Genomic DNA, 19,425 nt, shown 5'->3' on the forward strand with positions numbered 1-19,425 from the left:
GTTCAAATAATATGGGAGTAGATGCATGTAGGCTATACTCTGTTAGTCACACACATGTTTTAGTAAAGCAAGGTTTAGTGGAATCCTGGTGTTGCACACAGTCTCGCGTGCAGATTCTTTCAGATGCGCTGACTGTCAAAATACCAACCCGCTGTTTCATGTTGCGTTCCTTACTCTTAATGGCAATGACAGATGTCACTCTCATTGGTTTAATGTTTGTTACACTCAAAACACATAAATATCGAAAAGAATGGTCACCCTCCGAGGTGCTGGCAAGGAAAAATTAACTAAAAAAAACTTGGTCGCCGCACACTCTCTCTCTTAAGTCTTTTATTTAACACCCAAAACACACCCATGATTAAGAAACATAAGAACAACCCTTAACACTTAAGAACAATGTGTCTGGAGTCTGGCGAACTTATTACGCTGTCAAGATAACGATTTTGGTCTGGCCACTCCCTAAACATATTTAAACCATCCATTTCATACTGTGCGTTTCAGATCGCTAAAATAGAGCCCTATAACAAAAACTACATGGAAAATGATAATGTTAGGGATAACTTTCAGAGCGATTTTGAGAATGATAAAAAGCTGACAGACAATCAGAATCCGTCAAATTTTATCCATCACATTCATCAACACAAAGAGAGTGGTTTCTTATTGTTGGTCAGTGTGGACACCTTTACCGTTATGGCTGTAGTTATCGTTATGTTCCTGCCGTGAACGCCCCTGTAGTTTTTAAGTGCAGTCATAGGCTTTATAATACTGTCAAAGTGCTTAATTTGCAGCTGTTGCTAAATTGATGCCATTTTAGTTTACTGTCAGAAACAACATTTCTATTTCATTTCTACTGACCGCCAGAGGCGGTGCTTTCAGCACCTGGAATTCCATCACATGCATGTGCAGGTCGAGTATTTATATCAACAAAGTCACTCGTGACAGGGGTGACGCATGACCCCGCCCCGGTACTTAAGGTGCGCTCACCCCGGAAATGACCTCTTGAAATCTTCTCGTGTGGAAGCAGGTTGTTTAGAGTGTTAGCATATTTTCATGGACGAACGCTGGAGTCTTTTCAAACCGTACGGTTGGAGCTGCGATTTTCTCGCCCTCTTATAAGACTGCGATTTGTCTATATGACTTTCTATCATGATCGGTAAGTACACTTTTCTTTATGAATACCATTACGAGTGAGCTCGCTCTACTGCGGCAACTAGGCCTATGTGGAATCGTTTGGGTGTTTTTTCGCCTTCTAGCGATTCAGGGTACCTTAAATACATTTTTGTTTAATGAAATGCTTTCACGGTCTCGCAGGCTTCTTGAGTTAATGATGGATCTTGTGTTTTCCGCAACGTCTTCCTAAGTGAGTTAGAATTCAAGCGAATTCCGCTTTTGTATTGGAAGTGCTAATTTCACGTTTATAATATTGTTTGTTCACGTTTTCAAACGCTCTCTTCTTTTTCTTGTTTATAAACTAAGGCGGCGTGGTAAGTGTGTGTTCGCCCCTTATTTGCGCATATTTGTTTAGCCTACTGTGTTTGATAGCCTCTCTGATTTTGTTTTTGTTGGTTGTTGGTAGTATAGGCCAACCATTAATTTGTGAATTAAGCTATTGTTTGAGGCATGTTTATGATTTGTGTAGACTGCCAGGCCCCTCTGGAACCGGAGGATGGCCACGATAAGTGTCCAAGCTGTCTGGGCATGGAACACTTAAGGCAGGGTTTGACAGACCAGGCTTGCATGAATTGCAGTTGCCTGAGCGTAGCTGCAAGGACTGCTAGGCTAGCCCAACTAGAATGGGGGTTGAACCCCCAACCACCCCCTGCAAGGAGCCGCATAGGATCCCCAAAAGCGCGGAAACGCAGAGCAGACACACGGGAGGCCCCTGCTAAGAGGAGGCTTAAACTCCCTTGGCCAGATCCTCTTAAACCAGAAGGTAGAAGAAATGGCTTTCGCTCAGATTAAAGCGATGCTCCTTAATCTACAAGGTCCGGGAGCACAGCCTGCTGGCGATCATGCAGCAGCCGCTTCAAGGTCTTCATCAGAGCAGCCCCCTGTGCTGTCCCCAGCTGGGGATGCCCGAGAGGAGGATGTGCTCTCTATCAGGGCCTCGGAGTGGAGAGCCTATCGACAGTTGATGAGTGGGCGAATGATCTGGGAAATGCAGAGTCTTATGGCTCTTACACCCAGGATGCTTCTGGACACAGCTCACTGAAGGGCTCAGTTGCTAGCCACACATCAGCGATCAAACCCGCTGTGAAGTTGGCGCTGGCACGCCTGGGCTTAGATGCAGCACCAGCGCAGGTAGGTATGCAGAGCGCCTTTTTCAAGCAGGCCCCTTCTACTGCATCTTTTAGCGTGCCTCCTTCAGCTCCTTTCATTGAGGAGTTACAGAGATCGTTGTCTCACTGTGGTTCCTGGACAACTCTTTGGGCCTGCCGCACAGCAAACGCTCGAACGCAGCCTACAGGTAACGCAAACCAGGCAGCAGTTTGGACAGAGGCCCACTACGGCGGGTGATACTCTTCAGCCAATAAGGCGGACCTTTGCACAGGGGTCAACAAGGCCAGAGCGGTTTTGCCGGACAGCTGACAACCAACCCTCTCACAGGGAATGACGCACGCCTGAATATTGCCCCCCTTCGAGTGCACGAGGAGGTGGTAGACAGTGGCGTCTACAGGCTTCAGGCCGGCTTCACCAGGAGAACAGCTCAATTACTGGAGAACAGCTCAATACAGCACACACCCCTGGGTAGTGTCAACCCTGTCAAAGGGTACACCATCCAGTTCAAGCACCGACCGCTGAGGTTTCAAGGGGTCAAAATGACTGTGATGAAGGGCCAGGGCAAGGCTCTGGCCCTACGCCAAGAGGTTCGGGCCCTCCTGGAAAAGGGGGCCATCGAGCAACTAGGGCCACCATCACAAGACAGTGGGTTCTATTCCACATATTTTTTAATTCCAAAAAAGGGGGGTGGACTTCACCCCATACTGGATCTAAGGCCGTTGAACAGCCATCTAAAGGTATTCAAATCCCATATGCTTCACACAGCAGAGGTATTACAAAGCGTCAAGCAAGACGTCTGGTTTACAACCATAGACCTGAAAGATGCATATTTTCATATTCCAATTCCCTCCTAAACCCTTTGAGGGGAGGTCTTACCAGTTCGGGTCCTGCCATTCGAAATCTCTCTGGCCCCCCGGACCTTCACAAGATTTGCTGCGGCAGCCCTGACTCCGCTTCAAGGCAGAGGTTTGCGCATCCTTCCTTACCTAGATGATTGGCTTCTCTGTTCCCAGACAAGGGCAGAGGCATTAAGGGACTCAGCCCTCAGCCCTGCCAGGCTAGGGCTCATTGTGAATTTCGGGAAGAGCTCTAATCCCCAGCCACACAGATTGTTCAGGCTGGGGCTCATTCAGAGGAGGGTGAGATTCTCCTTTGCGATTCAGGAAGGCCGAGCTCCCTTCCAATGGGCCCCAGCCAGCAGGCGGTGTTCATTGGAATCAGGCACAAACTGGTTGCCTAAAAAGGTTACAGCCATGGAAGAAGCTGTTCATTCCAATGGGTTCAGGGATCCCCCATCTCAGAGAGGGGTAGAGAGGCATCCCTGGGTCGGATGGGGGGCTGGACATGCAAACAGGCAGTCGACAGAGGGAACAACACATAAACAGGCAGCATTTCCTGCCAGTCCTAGCAGGGAGACACGTCCTTATAAGGACAGACAACATGTCAGTGGTTTACCATATCAACCACCAGGGAAGCACAAGGTCTCTAGCGTCCCTGAGGCTGATTCAGCAGCTACTCTCATGGGCCTACCCTCAGCTATTGAGCCTGAGGGCAATGCACATCCTAGGCATACGGAATGTCACAGCGGACTTCTTGTCCAGACAACACCCCGATCCAGGAGAATGGAGGCTGAACCTAGAAGTGGTGCACGCCATCTGGCACCAATATGGCAGAGCGGAGGTGGATCTTTTCGCCTCTCAAGCCACAACACACTGCGCCCTCTGGTTCTCACTCAGGGAGTCAACAAGCCCCTTGGGCAAGGATGCACAGGCGCATGGGTGGCCCAGGCAGCTCCTATATGCATTCCCCCCACTCCCGCTCATACTACCCACTCTAGAGAGGATTCTCCGGGAGGGCCACCAAGTGCTGCTTGTAGCCCCCAGGTGGCCAGGGAGAATCTGGTTCCCGGTGCTATACAGCCTGCTGGACGGACAGCCTTGGCGTCTCCCTGTGCGCACAGACCTCTTCTCTCAGCTGGGTGGCCGGATCTGGCATCTGAACCCAGCACAATTGCAACTTTGGGTGTGGCCTCTGAAGGACCTGAACCACTGCTAGGGGCATGCGACCCTGCAGTGGTACAGACTATCCACAACTCACAGGCACCCTCCACTAATGCGCTTTACGCTAATAGGTGGAAGCTTTTTATACAATGGTGCCAAGAACATGGACAGGAGCCAACACCTTGCCCGATACCAGCTATCCTCAGTTTTCTACAATCACGGTTTGATGACAGACTGGCGGCATCCACTATCAAGGTGTATGTAGCTGCAATATCAGCTAGGCATAACAAGGTAGAGGGAGTTACAGTGGGATCCCATAGTCTGGTGACCCGTTTTCTCAAGTAGGCTATACAAATAGTCAGAAAGGGCTTTAACTAAACCCAACAATGTTTTTCCTCATCTCTAAGGTCTCCCATATATGAAATGGATTCTTAGCTAAAAATATTTTACTGCTAAGATTGTTAAATTAACAGATATTGTTATACACCCCAAAACCAAAAAAGAACTAAAATATAGCCTGTCCGTATTGGAGTTAAGGCATATAAATTAGTGCAGATCCTGTGGCCGAACCCGGCATTTTTACCCAAACCCTTCTCTGCAACGTATGCTAACCAGCCGCTCAGTCTGGGAGCATTTGAGCCCCCAGCCCAGGGGGAGGAACTGGGGCAAGGTGACATTTTTTTTTGTATGCCCAGTCCGAGTATTGAAAGCCTATATTGAAAAGACCGCTGCCCTGCGGCAGTCAGATTCATTATTCATCTGCCACACAGGACACGGGGCCTTGCTTTGTCCAAGCAACGGCTATCCAAGTGGATCTTGGAGGCCATCAGCTATGCCTACTCTGATAGTGGCTTACCGGTTCCACCTCGCGTTCGTGGTCACTCAACTCGGAGTGTAGCTGCCTCATGGGCAGTACTACGCGAAGTCCCACTTTCCGACATATGCATGGCGAAAGGTTTTATAGGGTCAATGTGGCCACGAACCTCATAGCCACAGCCGCCCTCTCAAGCCATTAAAAGGGTATGTAGATCTTCCTCGTGACCCTGTTGGTATTTGTCATCCAGGTGCTGAAAGCACCGCCTCTGGCGGTCAGTAGAAATGAAATAGAACGATGGTTACGTATGTAACCGTGGTTCTATGAATTTCGGATGACCGCCAGAGCTTGGCAGTCACTTGGAAGGCGGACGAGAAGATTGCCAAGACTTCCGGGGTGAGCGCACCTTAAGTACCGGGGCGGGGTCATGCGTCACCCCTGTCACGAGTGACTTTGTCTATATAAACACTCGACCTGTACATGCATGTGATGGAAATCCAGGTGCTGAAGGCACCACCCCTGGCGGTCATCCGAAATTCATAGAACCGCAGTTACATACGTAACCATCGATTTAGTTTGCTGTACTTATATTACAGCAGACGATATTAAAGTTTAAGAAGCTGAAACCAGTGAATGAGGTATTGAGATATTTTCATTTATAAATAACTCAAACCAATTAACCAATTTCCAAACCAGTTGCCAATTAATTTAATAGTTTGATTAATGGTTGCAGCCCAACCCAAAAGTCATGTTTGGTGAGGCTGAAACTGCTTACTTGAGAGAACAAGCAGCCAATAATAAGATACACAGAAAAGTCATGCAAAAGCGTGCTTTGGAGGGCCAATATACTACCTGTACAATATAATATGGAATTACAAGTATAGACTATAACAAAAGCCAGTATGTGAAACAATGTTTTTAAGGTGATTTTCCTGATCCGCAGTCCAAAAAAGTTTTAGAATGCAAAATATTTCTTGTGCATTTCAATGTGTGGAAGAGAGAGGAGAATGTGTGGGCATATACTTACCCGGAGGCATTGGAGGCGCTGCAGCCATTCTAGCCATTGGGGCCATTTTAGCCATTATACGAGTTGGGGCATTTAGAACCGTTGGAATAAAAAACATTCCTAATAAAAGCATAAAAATGTCAGAGCAACCTGTATGTTATTTTCCTGGACAGAATCACTGGGATATTATAAGTGCCACAATATAGAGACCCACTCTAACCTGGCGTTGGCACAGTTCTGTGCAGTAGTGGTCCCTGCACAGTCTGTCCACTGCCCTTGTGGATGGCGATGAAGGCGGTGTGTGTGCAGCTGACTCCAGACTGCAGGCTGAGCTGCAGCAGCTTCTCTCTCAGGGCCTTCGCCTCTGGCCCTGCTGCCCTCTCCTCCATCTCCAGCGAGCGGATCAGAGTCCGAGCCCCCAGCCGGTGGAGAGTCACTCTAAAGTGGGAGAAGGGAGACCAGGGGTCGTGTGAATAATGCAGAGTACACAGATCAGCTACATTATTACAACAATCAAACCTCTCCCTGAAAAACCGTTTTCCTTTATTTAGATAGCACAGCGTTACGGCAGGAGTAGAACGGTGCTTGCGCTGTTTCTTTGTTTCTCTCTCAGCTCCTCTGCAGGTGACTGCTGTGCGTGTTAATTCAGGGGCCTGGGCCTCCTGTTTTTTAAGCCACCTGTGTCTAATGACTCTTCCTTTCCCTCGCCGCTCTCGTCAGTACACAAAGGGCGAATGCCTCTGTGACGTGCCTTCGTCGGAACCACACTCACCTTTGTTATTCCTTATTTGTTGCTTTATCTACTTTTTGCCATTTGACTCGTATGGGATTCGTTTATGTTTTATGTGTTTGTAAATAGTTTTGCATTGGCGGTGGTTTGGTCGTTGGTATGTCACTTTATTATTTTAGTTTTAGGTTCAGAGAGTGTAGTCGAAAGAGGTCTAAGGTTTTCTGTCTCTTTTGTTTTATTTTCACCACTCCGTTCTTTAGTCTGTTTGAGAGCATTACATTATTACATTTATCCATCTTGTAAAAACAATAATGGTCTCGTAACACACAGAGAAGAGACAGAAAGCAAGCGGGAGAAATAGATGGGGATGGGATTGGGAAATGACCCACAGGTCGCAGTGAGTGGTACAGGCGAATGTGTTACAGAAGCTGAAGCCACGTCCTTGTGAAAAGCATTTGAATTGCACTTGCAAAAGAACCCTCTCATCTTTACCCTGTCTCTCCTGTGGGTCTGAGGCAGAAGCTGAGTTGGTTCTTGACCGTCTCCTCCAACAGGTTGTACTGTATTGTCACAGATCCTTCAGGAATCGCTGTGTTCTGTGATCAGGAATCACACATAAGATGCAGGGAAGTTAGAAGTTGGTGTCATATCATGTAGAATGTAAAATGTAATAAACAGGAAAAATATTAAAAGCATACATCAGCCATTTATGTTGTCTGCACCCTGACATGTAAGGAATACCTTTCTAGATCCTTTTTAGAAGACCAGTGTCTCTCAAGAAGTCAGAACACGACAAAGTGGTACATCAGAAACAGGGCATGCTGTCTAAAACTCCTTGACATTTGTTAAAAAAGTGCAAAACTCCAAAAGGTCACCAGAGTGGTATATAAGTTAACGTTGCACAGCCGGGTGACCTTCAGTAGACAACCATCACGTTTTCATGCCGGGAATAAGTGGTTTTGAATCAGTTTATTGCCCAAATGCCCGTATTCCGTTTAACCTGTTTACAAACAAGTAGAATGTCACGTTTTGAGCATATTCTTGTTTACATAGCTGTCGACATTATTCTGAATAAGTCAGCGACGCAACCTACAAATAGGCATTCTGTGCAAATTGAGCATGTGCAGGCCTACAACACTCTTCCTTATGGGAGCAGATTCTGCTTAAGGTGTTTTCATGACCCAGTATTCCGTTTACAACAGGCATATGCTAGGGTGTGCAAACGGTTTATTAGTAAAACAAATATGGCCTTTTTCGGTTTATTTCAAATCAGAATAAGGTGCTTAGGTGCTAACAAGACACACACATATTTGGTTTATTCCCAATAAACTGATTCTAAACCATTTATTGGCTGCATGAAAGCGTGATGAATTTGTTCTTTCACTTTCACTTCAAATTAGGTTTACAAACCCCACTTTTACACAACATTTTCAGGATCAACATCACCACATAAATTCCATGCAGACCAATGACTGAGATGTCCTCTCACCTCTCCTTTGAGCTGGGCATAGAGCAGGGCCCTTTGACCATGGAAGAGCACTTTGAGTGGAGGAGACAAAGTGGTGACAGATACACCATCTGGAAGGTTCCAGTGGACAGAGATGTCCTTCACTGCTGGCTGCAGTGCATAGCGCAGAGACTGCATCACCTGGGGGAGGTGTGTAGACAGATAAATAGTGAGAATAATGGACACAATATTACTGACCACCAAGAAAATGAAAAGTGTGAACCTGTTGATCTGTTGTAAAACATTGTGTACAGGAAAGTAATTTATTTTTTAAAATACTTGCTTTTACTGTAAAAACATGAAATTAAAGTCTGATGTATCACAGAAAAAATGTGGGTGTCAGCTGACTTATTGGATCCACTGCACAGTACTACGACCCATTTCAATATCTTTTACAACATTACTGTACTTTTGTGTTTATTATCTTTACTTATTACACGGCTCTTCACAAGGCAAGTAGAACGCTCCATTGACTTTAATGGGATTCCAAAGTTCCAAAGTCATTATTTCTTGAGAAAGGACCTCTGAAAAAAATAATGGCCGCTGTCAATGGCAACGGAATTTGTGCTTCTAATTCAGGTATTTCATATCACTACGCAAGGACTGGAACTTCATTCAAAAGTGAAAGCAGACGGTTGATCACCTGTGTTCAAAAGAATGTTTGATTCAAGTTCAGCGTGTGTTGTTGCGAACTATTTGTTTCAGCAAATGCCACGATGAACGGTAACAAAAAGGCTAGGCTATGTAGGCTAAAGTCTTATCGTGGGGAGTTTATTATTTCGTTTTGGCAAGTAGCCGTGTAATAAGTGGGATAATGTATAGAACGCCGGTCATTATTTGGAAAATAAGTCCCTTCAGGGCGGAACAAGACCCGTCCGCTACACGGCACGGGGTTCTATACATTATCCCTTACATATTTAAAGCCATTCATTCATGTTTATCTTAATATCATTATTTAATTTCATGTCTACTTGTGATTATGACACCAGTCTACTTAGTTGCTACTTTTCTTTTTTCCATTTTTCTTAATCTTTTATTCTGAAAAAACACACACTATGACTTGCCGATCCTATAATTCATTTTGTGTAACATCATTGTTCAGTACAATTGTTCCCTCACTAGAGAATAAATCCCTGTCTTTGTTTCTCAAATCTGCCTACCAGCTCCATCTCCTCCTTCTCATGGCCAGCAGGCCCGGAATGCAGACTGGAGCCAAAAGCAGGTTCAACAGAACATCAGTGGGACTAAACTTGGTTTAATGTGTCTTTCTTTTACACATAAACCTCTCCAGAATTCATGACATGAACAGATACACTTCACTTGACTAGAATGTTATATTAACATATAGGTATAAAAGATACCACCAGTTTCATCTCCTCCTACCTTTGGCTGCATGCGGTCTGTTCCTGTGATGAACTGAGCATGCCCAGAGGCCTCCTTGGCCAGGCCTGTGATTAAAGCAGTGCTGGCGCCCTGTCCAATTCCAAAAGAGAAGCACCTGCACGTATCACATGGAGGTTAATTTCAGTTTTATTATGTACAAACTAATAAAACATCTGAAAAATCTACTCTTATTGTTCAAGTATTTTTTTTGTCATGTGGCCCATCACATACCGGTGAGAATTCCCATTGATCTTCACCAAGTCCAAAACCTGCTTAGTGTTCCCCACCTCTCCATCAGTGAAAATGAAGAGCTGAAATTAAATAAAAGAGGAAAGACAAAATGCTAAATGTTCTGTATGGAAGAGGTTTTGCTTTGTTCTCTTGTCATCCATTTTGAGCCTTCACAATGTTTTGGTCTAAAATTAGTGAAAGCACAGTTAGCAATGAATATAATAATTAGCTGACTAATATCAATATTTGGTGACATCCTCCTCATATTGGGACTTCTAGACTGCAGCAACTCCTCTTCTTCTGCTTCTGCTTCCCTACCACTGAAGGGCAGGTAGACTTTTTAGGAGGCCTAGTCGTCCAGTGCCCAACGATATACTCACAGAGAGGTGTTTGATAATCTACCTGTCTGGGGTGACTGGGGATGCAGGGCTGGCTGTAGATGTGTTTCAGAGGCTGAAGAATCTCAGTGCCCCCCATGTCTGCTCTCATTCCCTTCACTTTCTCAAGAGCATCATCCATCGTCTTCTGGTTGTACTCAACGCTCTTCCTGCAAGAAGACAACAGTCATCATATTACAAGGATCAACCTGAGTTTTTCCAAAAACTAATCTGAAGCCATATAAAAATAGGCAAACGTGAGATATACATAAATGTAAAAGCATACTGACGGGAAGAAATGTTCATAACGGGAGCCAAAGCCATAGATGTTGAAGTAGCAGCCCATGGGGAGGCTCTTCAAGAGCAGGAGCAAAGTGTCCTAAAGATGAGGGATAAGATTGAGCAAACCCTGGTTCTAGTGAAGGAATTATACACAGCATCTGCAACAATTGTACTAACACCAAAGAGAACGAGCATTGACAAAGACTGCTTTGGCAGAGTTTAGGTTCTCTCTTGCAATACATCTGCAGTCATGCTACCTTGGCACTCTCTATGCGCATCTTTGCATCTTTTCCTGAGTGCATTGCGCAGTCCATACTCCCTGATCGGTCCACCACAAAAATAAACTCTCCCACCGTGGAAAGTGAGGATGTTACTGCAGCAGGGAACTCTGGGTAAATGCTGAGCAAAACAACTGGGTCCCTCATCAAAGAGCCTGAAACAGAGAAACAGAGCGGCTTGCAGTTCACTTGTATTTACTTGCCTACATTTCTACACCAAGCCGACAGGTGAAGAGCCCAATCCCTCACCTGGCTCAGCAGTGTCCAGTCCAGCCTCCACTATGGCAGTGGGCTTATGAGCATCGTGGTAATACAGCAGCAGCTCCACATCACGATCAAACAGGTGGCCTGGAGAGAGACTCACCTGGAGGATCAGAGAGAGGAATATAGCATTACACCACACTATACCTACTGCTTATAATCACAAATTCATAATGTCCAGCACTCCATACCGTGGCCTGTGTTTTGTCTGGGTTGAGGTAAGCCAGTGGCTCCAGATCACAGTTGGACTCCACTTTAGAGATGGGCTGGGGGGAGGACAGGTGAGCACTGAGAGCCAAAGTGTAGGGCACCGTACCAGCTGGGACTGATGTCACAGTGGCCATTTGACTCCTGTCCATGTCTGAGAAGACAGTTGGGAAGATGCTACTTTTTCTTTTCTTTTTATTTTGATGGTGTCATACCTGTGGCACTCTTAAGCTGTATATAGTATAAGAGTTGGTTTCAAATAACCAGGTACTCTTTCCAAACACACATTAGTCAGAACAGCGGCATGTTAGAACACGTTAGAACTCTATTTCCCACAAGCCTCCATGTTTCGGGGCCTCACCCTGGGGTGTGTAGCGGGGGTTGAGCACAGCGGGCAGACAGAAGCGCAGGGCGTCGTCAGCTTGCATGTCCAGCTCTGAGATGTAGACCAGAGTGATGGCAGCACTCTCTCCTGGAGGAAGGCTGCCCACGTTCAGCTGGAACACGTCTGGGCTCTGATCACTCTCCTCCAGCAGGAAGGCCTGGTGGCCCGAGCTCAACGCATCATCATACTCCTCCCGGGCCTGGACCAGGAAAGAGCAGACACATCAATCATCATACTGCTCCAACACCTTCATCACTCAAGTGCTGTCATTATAACAAAACACCAATTTCACATATAGGCAGAAGATCACTTTTGTTCACATATACAGTCAGCAGATGGAGCTAATATTGGAACAATTATATATGGATTATTGTTGTGCAAATAATTGATGGATTAACCCAAACCAGCAGCTTTAGAGGAAGCTTCTGTCACCCTACTGAACTCTAGCTCTGCATCCCGATGACACCAACCATTTTTGCCCCTTAACAGACCCCCAAACCCCCCATCCTCGGACAATTGCACTACCCTATCCCACCCATCGTGTTCTATGTATTTATAAATGTAGGCTACATACTGCAATTACACTTATTCATAGGCATATTCTACTTGTAATATTCTCCTATGACACCCCATAAAGTTGGCCCACTCTGCACAATGACAATACATTTAAATCTAATCTAATCTAAATGATTACTTTCAGTCAGATGGGCAATTGTTAAATGATAGTAGGCTAAACTGTAAAATTGCACATGCAAATATTTTTGTGTCATTAAAATGTTTTGCTGTTCCACACTCACCTTCTGTTTGTCCTGCAGCTTTGCCACCACCTCTGTGTCTCCTATCTTGGCGCTGAGGTGACAGACGGCACATTCTCCAGGCAGAGGGAACACAAACACAGCCTCTAGGGGGCGCTCTTCTCCATTCACATACAGCAGAGTGGAGGTCACTGTGGCTACATGTCCCTGCACATGCACATCTACCTCCACACTCTTCAGAGGAACTGGAAGAAGACATGTTGAAGCTCATGAAACTGATTTAATCTTTAAAGATGTAATGATAACACATAATACTTATAACACATTAAGTGTTATGACATAGACCAGTGTTTTTTAACCTTTTTTGTGCCACGGCACACTTTTGACACTTAAAATGTCCCACGGCACACTAACATCCTGTGTGAAGAAAAAATAAACATACCATAGCCTAAAATTTCAAATAATACACAGATATGGCCTTATTATGGCTTTTATGCAAGACCAGGGGCCTATTGCACAAAACTAGGATAAGGGATTAAGCCGGGATATCTTGGTTATCCTGGCTCAATTTATCCGTGATCCAGTTGCACAAAAGCGAGATAGGGGGCAGCAGGATATGTTATGGTACAAGTAAATGGTTAGGCACTCCCGTGACGTCACATTGTCGCATGACAGGTCGGGAATGGCGAGTATGTAAAAGTTCATTAATGATCACAAACAATGACAGTGGGTCTAGTTATATGTGATAACAATGTGTAGTGGGCAGTGGATTAACTATTGGTTTCCGTTTGTGGTGACTGCTGACTGAGATAAGGGATGAGATTAAATAGATCCTGGAATTTATCCTGGTCTGGAGCAGGCTAGCTCCACAGAATAAATCGCCATAGTAACTTATACCATAACATATCCTGCTGCCCCCTATCCCGCTTTTGTGCAACTGGATCGCGGATAAATTGAGCCAGGATAACCAAGATATCCCGGATTAATCCCTTATCCTAGTTTTGTGCAATAGGCCCCTGCTCAATAAAACAAGCTCCCTCTGTTTCATTTGTAGGTGACTATATCTAATTTAATTGTTGTTATGAACTGGATATGTGATGATTCTGTGAATACTGGATATGGCCCCCGTTGTACAATGCCTGCACACCACAAATAGTGCAATTATACAATCAACTAGAAAAGCATTTCCTGAAGGAAATACAGTGCATGAAAATGCAAAAATATGATGTAAAATATCATACAGAGTAAAAACAAACTATATTGGTTGCTAGTTATGCCACCTAAGAAAGGTTAGGTGGTGTATTTGGAGTTGAACTATGGTAGATAGATGATCTTGGGGCATCCTGTTTAATATAGTTGGAATGACTGAACAGTTAAATAGACAGTGGATAGTTTAAAATGGTTACCGCCTCTTTAACTGACCACTACCAACAACCTGCTCCCAGCCAGCAGGGCCAATTTCAACCACTGGCCAGTTACCTGCAACCAATCCCCAATACCTGCCACCCAGACAAGCCAATGACACCAGCGGTGATGGCCTTAACTTCTGTCCCGTGACCCCATCCACATCTGATGCAAGCCAGGGGAGGCGGCTGCTCACATAATTAAGCCCAAGACTCCAAGAAGCAGACCACCAGCAGAGGATGGGGGGATGTCTAACTAACCAACAAAAAGGCGACAAAATCCAGAAGTGGTCGCCAGCATACAACACCGGCAGGATGCGGGACGGCATACCTGGACGAAAAAAAAAAAACCTGCAGATCTACATGGATTCACGTTACTGCTTTGCTTGAAGGCATGACACCCTCAGAGGCAGCCATTGGCCGGATCTTTGGCGTCAGAACAGCATAAGAAAAGAGGAGGATAGCAAGCGACTAGCGAGAATGAACCGCCGGAAAGCTTAGCGGATGGATCTAGCATTGACAGGATTTTTGAAATGACAAAATGCATGATGAGTGACCAGAAGGTCAAGGAAGCATCTGAAGGAGGGAAAAGCGGTTTGGCCAGCATCAAGACATACCAGAATTTGGCGCCCAGGCGAAGTGGACTTGGATTGAAAATGTGCTAAGCTCCATGACGACAACCTGTGGAGGTTTGGAACACGAACAGTGGCTCCAGAAAGTCTTCTGCCATACCTGGCTAATGCAAATTCATTCGCTTGGACACGTGGAGTGGAAAAATGAGAACAGATTCATACAGGTCTGGTGGGCCCCAAAGTTCACAGGCGGCCAGGGACATCGTCCAGCGGTGTGCCACCTGTCGGCAAAACAACCGACAGAAAGATTCGGCTGCCAACGTGAAAACACCTGCTCCACAGGGGCCTTTCCAGAGTTCTTCAGATAGATTACATCACCCTTCAAAGTGCAAAGGCTATCGCGACGTTCACTGATTGTCCTGTGCAAGTTCTCTAGGTGGATCGAGGCGTTCCTGCGCGATCGAACTGCACTACACCACAAAAGTCACCGGAAAGACATCATTCCACGATACGGTTGCGGAACAGATCTGCTCAGACAGCGGAACACACTTCACTGGAGCAGTCTGCGCCCGGCGGCCCCGATGCTGAATGTGCAATGGTCCCTGAACTGCCTTTACCACCCAGAATCCTCTGGGCAGGTGGAAGAGCCAACCGGACTGAAGAGGCGACTGGCCAGAAACATCAAGAAGGTATTCCTTGGGTTGACGCCTTTACCAACAGTCCTGTGTAGCTGTCGCTACACAAGCAACAGGGACACAGGACTCAGCCCATTTGAGATCGTGAGTGACTGGCAGGCCTTTCTCCAGCACCGAGCCGCGATCGAGGAAAACCGACATCCACCTGACATCAGATGCAATACTGAACTACTGTGTGCAATTGACAGAAGCGGTCCAGACAGCGGCTAACCAAGTGAAAGAGGCCTGGGAGACCCCCCCGGGAAGGTGGGCACTCTCTAGTGCCAGGTCAGTGGTGATGATTCACAAGCCCCAAAGGTTAGCGCTAACCTGAAGAAGCACGATGGGCGTATCAGATCTTGTTGATAACACAGTCGGCAGTAAGGTCGGGGCAAAACAAAATGGATACACGCAAGCCACTGCAAACTAGTTGATCCGGGCCGAAAACATGACCGCCGAGCAGAATGCGAATTATATCTGATTTTCGCCCGTCTTCTTTTTTAGAAATGGGGTGTAGACCAGGGAGGAAGATTCACGGAAGACTTTCATTTTGGCCGATTGGATTTTTTTTTTTTTTCCTTGGGAGGTCAGAGGAAAAAATGAAAAGGGTAGGGACACCAGTGTATAATCTTTCCCTGTAAAAATGAGCCTGCTTGGAGTGTTGTGCTAATTGACTCTTGGTGACACAAACTCATACTTGGAAAGTCTTACCTGTTTTATTACTGGCATTAGCCATTATCTAATTCAGGAGTGATTACATATACCTGTGAAATGATGTTTAATCATTATGTGCTTGCATGTTATGTTGTCAATCAATACTATAACTTCATTATATATTACATTTTAATCATTTATGATTGTTCTCACCTGCAATCCATTACTATCCTCCAACTGATACTGCTCTTTACTTTCCTCCACATGTACCCATGAAGTTGCTTGAAGCCACGGACATCATCAGGACAGAGACTTTTGCCTTTAGACTGAACTGTTGCCTGCCGGTCTCCTTCACTTCTCCCCAAAAGACTCTGTTTCCCAAATAGTATAGTATAACAGGCTTTGTCTCAGGCTTGGACTTGAGGCGGCTTCGGGGGCATCTTATGCAAAAGACGCTCAGCAGCAGCCGCTTCTACTAACTACCACACCTGTTAGACTCTGTGCAGTTTTACTGTTTGAGACTTAGCCTGTGCTTTCGGTTAGTGAGTGTTGTACCATCTACAATAAATTCTTTTAATCACCGATCCTGATCCAGCCGTCAAAGCTTTATTGACCATCTTCAGTACAGACATCAGAACTAAAACCAACGAAAGCGTTGTTGAATCCAACATAACTGATACTTGGAATGGCTCTAATGTTTGCTAGCAGTTATTAACTATGTTAACAAAGATAATAATGTTAACTAACATGTTAACTAAAACAATGCTAAAATGCTAATTATCTTAACCATGTGACTTAGCTGACTTAGCTAATCATTTTAAGCAGATATGTTAAAAATGTTATCTAGCATGTTAACTATCTTAACCATGTTACTTAGTAACTTAGTTAATAATTTTTTAACAGTTTTAACTATCTTAACTTAACATGTTAACTATCTTTAACTTATGCTAACATGCTAACCATATTACTTAGCTGGACTTAGCTAATCATTTTTAGCAGGTTTTGTTAAAATCTTAACACGCTAGCATCTTAAGTATCTTAACCATGTGACTTAGCTAACTTAGCTAATCATTTTAACAGTTTTGTTAACTATACTAACTAGCATGCTAACATCTTTAGCATCTTGCTTTCATGTTACTTAGCTAACTTAGCTAATCATTTTTTAGCAGTTTTGCTAAAAATGCTAACTAGCATCTTAACATCTAGCATGCTAACTATGCCAACCATGTGACTTAGCTAACTTAGCTAACTAGCTACAGTGGGTAGGAGTCATAGTTGATGACAAGCAGACAAACAGTTACAATGGCTGAACAGTTGAAAAGTTCAGTAGTTTAAAGGGTTAAATTGTTTAACAGTGAAATATTGTAGTGAGGACTTTTTATTTTGAAACAGTTTTGGCAGAGGAAGCAGTTGAATAGGGGTGTAGTCTTATTAGGGCCAGTTTGTATGCTTAAAGCCTGAGACTGGCAGTTGATGCAGGTGGCCCGAACACCTGCCATAGGATTCTAATTGCTTAACGGCTCTATTGTGATGTCATCAGCCCATGTTAAGTCTATGGGGAAATTTTGACTAGTTTTTAATTAATAGTTTAAAAAGTATAAAAGTTACAAAGTTGAAAAATACAAAGCCCACATGTCCTAAGTAAGACCTAACATAGTTTGAATGAAGTTTCTACGTTAAACGGTTTAAGCTGCATTAACTGCGTTAGAAGAAGAAGAAGAAGAAGAAGAAGAAAAAGCCTTGGAATAACAGTACAGTGCATTTTCATGCACTGTAATGAGAGCATGTGGTTATAAATTCTTTGATGCAACAGTTGCTTTTCTGGACCAGTGAGTGACATTTGGGTAATTTTCTGCGGCACACCTGATGATCTCTCACGGCACACTAGTGTGCCCCGGCACAGTGATTGAAAAACACTGACATAGACGACCCAACTATAGAGCTCTTGGTGCGTATCCCTATCAGTTTGTGTTAGTAAGCCTAGTTATGTCAACTGACCGCTTTCATATTTAGTTTGAAAGTTTTCAGTATTCTTGCGGAAGTGCAAACCTCCAATAAGAAATAGGCTCATTGGGCTATAGCCTACCAAACGCGAGTTATTGGTAGGTTACCGCACTTACCTGGTTCATTCTTGACAGTAACCAAACCACAGCATCTCACCATTTTGTCACTTCAGCTCTTCAATATATCCTAAGCCTCGAAGCAAAGTCAAGAACATTGAAAGAAGACCTTCACTTCACAAACAAAAGTAGGCTTGGCTAGTTTGTGCTTTCCAGTTTAGCACCACCCCTTGGAAATAACCTCACCGAAAGTGAAAGCAGGCTAACTGCTCAAAATCACAGTTGCAGCATCCCGTCAAACGCTGGAGAAGTTTGTAGGATATGCCAACAGGATGGGCTACTGTAATTTGGCAGATAATCCAATGTGAAACACCCTAAACTATAGTCAGTTAGGAACAATATTATGCTATTATTACCCCTTGCAAATATAGATTTAATGTTGTTTTCTCTTGACCATGTTTTTTCTCACTAAAAATGACACTGTCACAGACCAAAAGAAGACAATGTGGTAGAAACATGGAATCAGAAAATAGCGTTTTCATCTTTTTTAGGCTAATATTTTTTAAGAAAAATGGCGTGTCCAAAATTATTCCTTTTAAAACAATCAATGGAAACATCTGTATTTACCATCACAGCTCTCAAAATCGTAGGCTATACGAAGGAAGCCTCTCCATGTCTCCACAATGACTGTAACACCTTTTTAGCAGTAATCCAGGTTTTGAGGAACGATTCTTTGCCATCACTCTGGCCTTGTGCTCAGTTTTGTGTGGATTGAGGTCTCTGGCTGTTGGGCCACTCTAAAATGTTAATATTGTTCTCTGTTAATTGAGCATTGCCTACAATAAATTATGTATGGTGTATATAGGTGTGTTGTTAAAAGAAATGGCCTACTTGGCTTCATCCAGCATAATTCATTATTCTTATCATCATCATAGTCAGTACTATAACCTTTGGAAACATGCTTCTCAGGTGACCTTAATAACATTTCCCATGCTAACTAAATGGTGACACAGTACAGTAATACTGAAGTTTTCTCATAGCCATAGGTTGGAAATTATCATTCTCTCAACATTAAGTAACAAGAGAATTGGACTGGTGAATGCCTCATTCAGACCTGGCTGCTTGTTTTTGGTGACCAGACCACAGTTGTGCTCCATGTTAGTGCCTTTTTCCAAATTATGATTTCAAACCTGAATAGAAAAAGAGGACAAAGACAAATAGGCAGTGTAGGCTAGTAAAGTATAGTACAGTAGCTTACAGTTCAGTAGAATACAGTGCACCACTTACTGACTACTGACCCTTCTATGAAGTATTCTGTCAGAAGAAGAAAGAATTGTTTTGCCAGAGTTGTTTGTCACACTCTCCCCTTGGAAGTCTCTTAAGTTACCAACTGTCACACCATAGATCCGATTCAAACAGCAGGCAACTGCCTTATTGCGTCAGTGTTTCCACTATCATTTTAGCCTCCATAACCTACACCAGTGTTTCTCAAACTTTTTCAGACCAAGGACCACTTAATCAAAAAAAAAAGCCTCACTGACCACTTTCAATAGTAAATTACACAAT

At 44.3% G+C, this 19,425-nt stretch overlaps 1 protein-coding gene across 4 annotated transcripts in view; it reads right to left on the reverse strand.

Annotated features, from left to right (window-relative positions):
- LOC125308538 (von Willebrand factor A domain-containing protein 5A-like) overlaps positions 1-19,218 on the reverse strand; it is a 50,253-nt gene extending 31,035 nt beyond the window's left edge. For 2 of the 4 annotated variants that reach the window (XM_048265097.1, XM_048265094.1), the window contains exons 1-14: positions 17,920-18,069; positions 12,539-12,741; positions 11,718-11,940; positions 11,341-11,510; positions 11,138-11,252; positions 10,868-11,043; positions 10,619-10,707; positions 10,354-10,498; positions 9,952-10,031; positions 9,721-9,835; positions 8,320-8,478; positions 7,323-7,426; positions 6,321-6,538; positions 6,122-6,220 (exon numbers count right to left, since the gene is read on the reverse strand). In XM_048265097.1, the coding sequence (XP_048121054.1) occupies positions 6,122-6,220; positions 6,321-6,538; positions 7,323-7,426; positions 8,320-8,478; positions 9,721-9,835; positions 9,952-10,031; positions 10,354-10,498; positions 10,619-10,707; positions 10,868-11,043; positions 11,138-11,252; positions 11,341-11,510; positions 11,718-11,940; positions 12,539-12,741; positions 17,920-17,962 (1,939 nt within the window). In that variant the 5' untranslated portion in view covers positions 17,963-18,069. Of the gene's footprint in view, positions 1-6,121; positions 6,221-6,320; positions 6,539-7,322; positions 7,427-8,319; positions 8,479-9,720; positions 9,836-9,951; positions 10,032-10,353; positions 10,499-10,618; positions 10,708-10,867; positions 11,044-11,137; positions 11,253-11,340; positions 11,511-11,717; positions 11,941-12,538; positions 12,742-17,919; positions 18,070-18,973; positions 19,050-19,146 lie in introns of those variants that run through there. The other 2 variants (XM_048265096.1, XM_048265095.1) reach the window with 2 other exon arrangements.
- Between the last annotated feature and the right edge of the window lie 207 nt (positions 19,219-19,425).

Source organism: Alosa alosa, chromosome 15 (genome assembly GCF_017589495.1).
Source record: "Alosa alosa isolate M-15738 ecotype Scorff River chromosome 15, AALO_Geno_1.1, whole genome shotgun sequence".
Taxonomy (NCBI): domain Eukaryota; kingdom Metazoa; phylum Chordata; class Actinopteri; order Clupeiformes; family Clupeidae; genus Alosa; species Alosa alosa.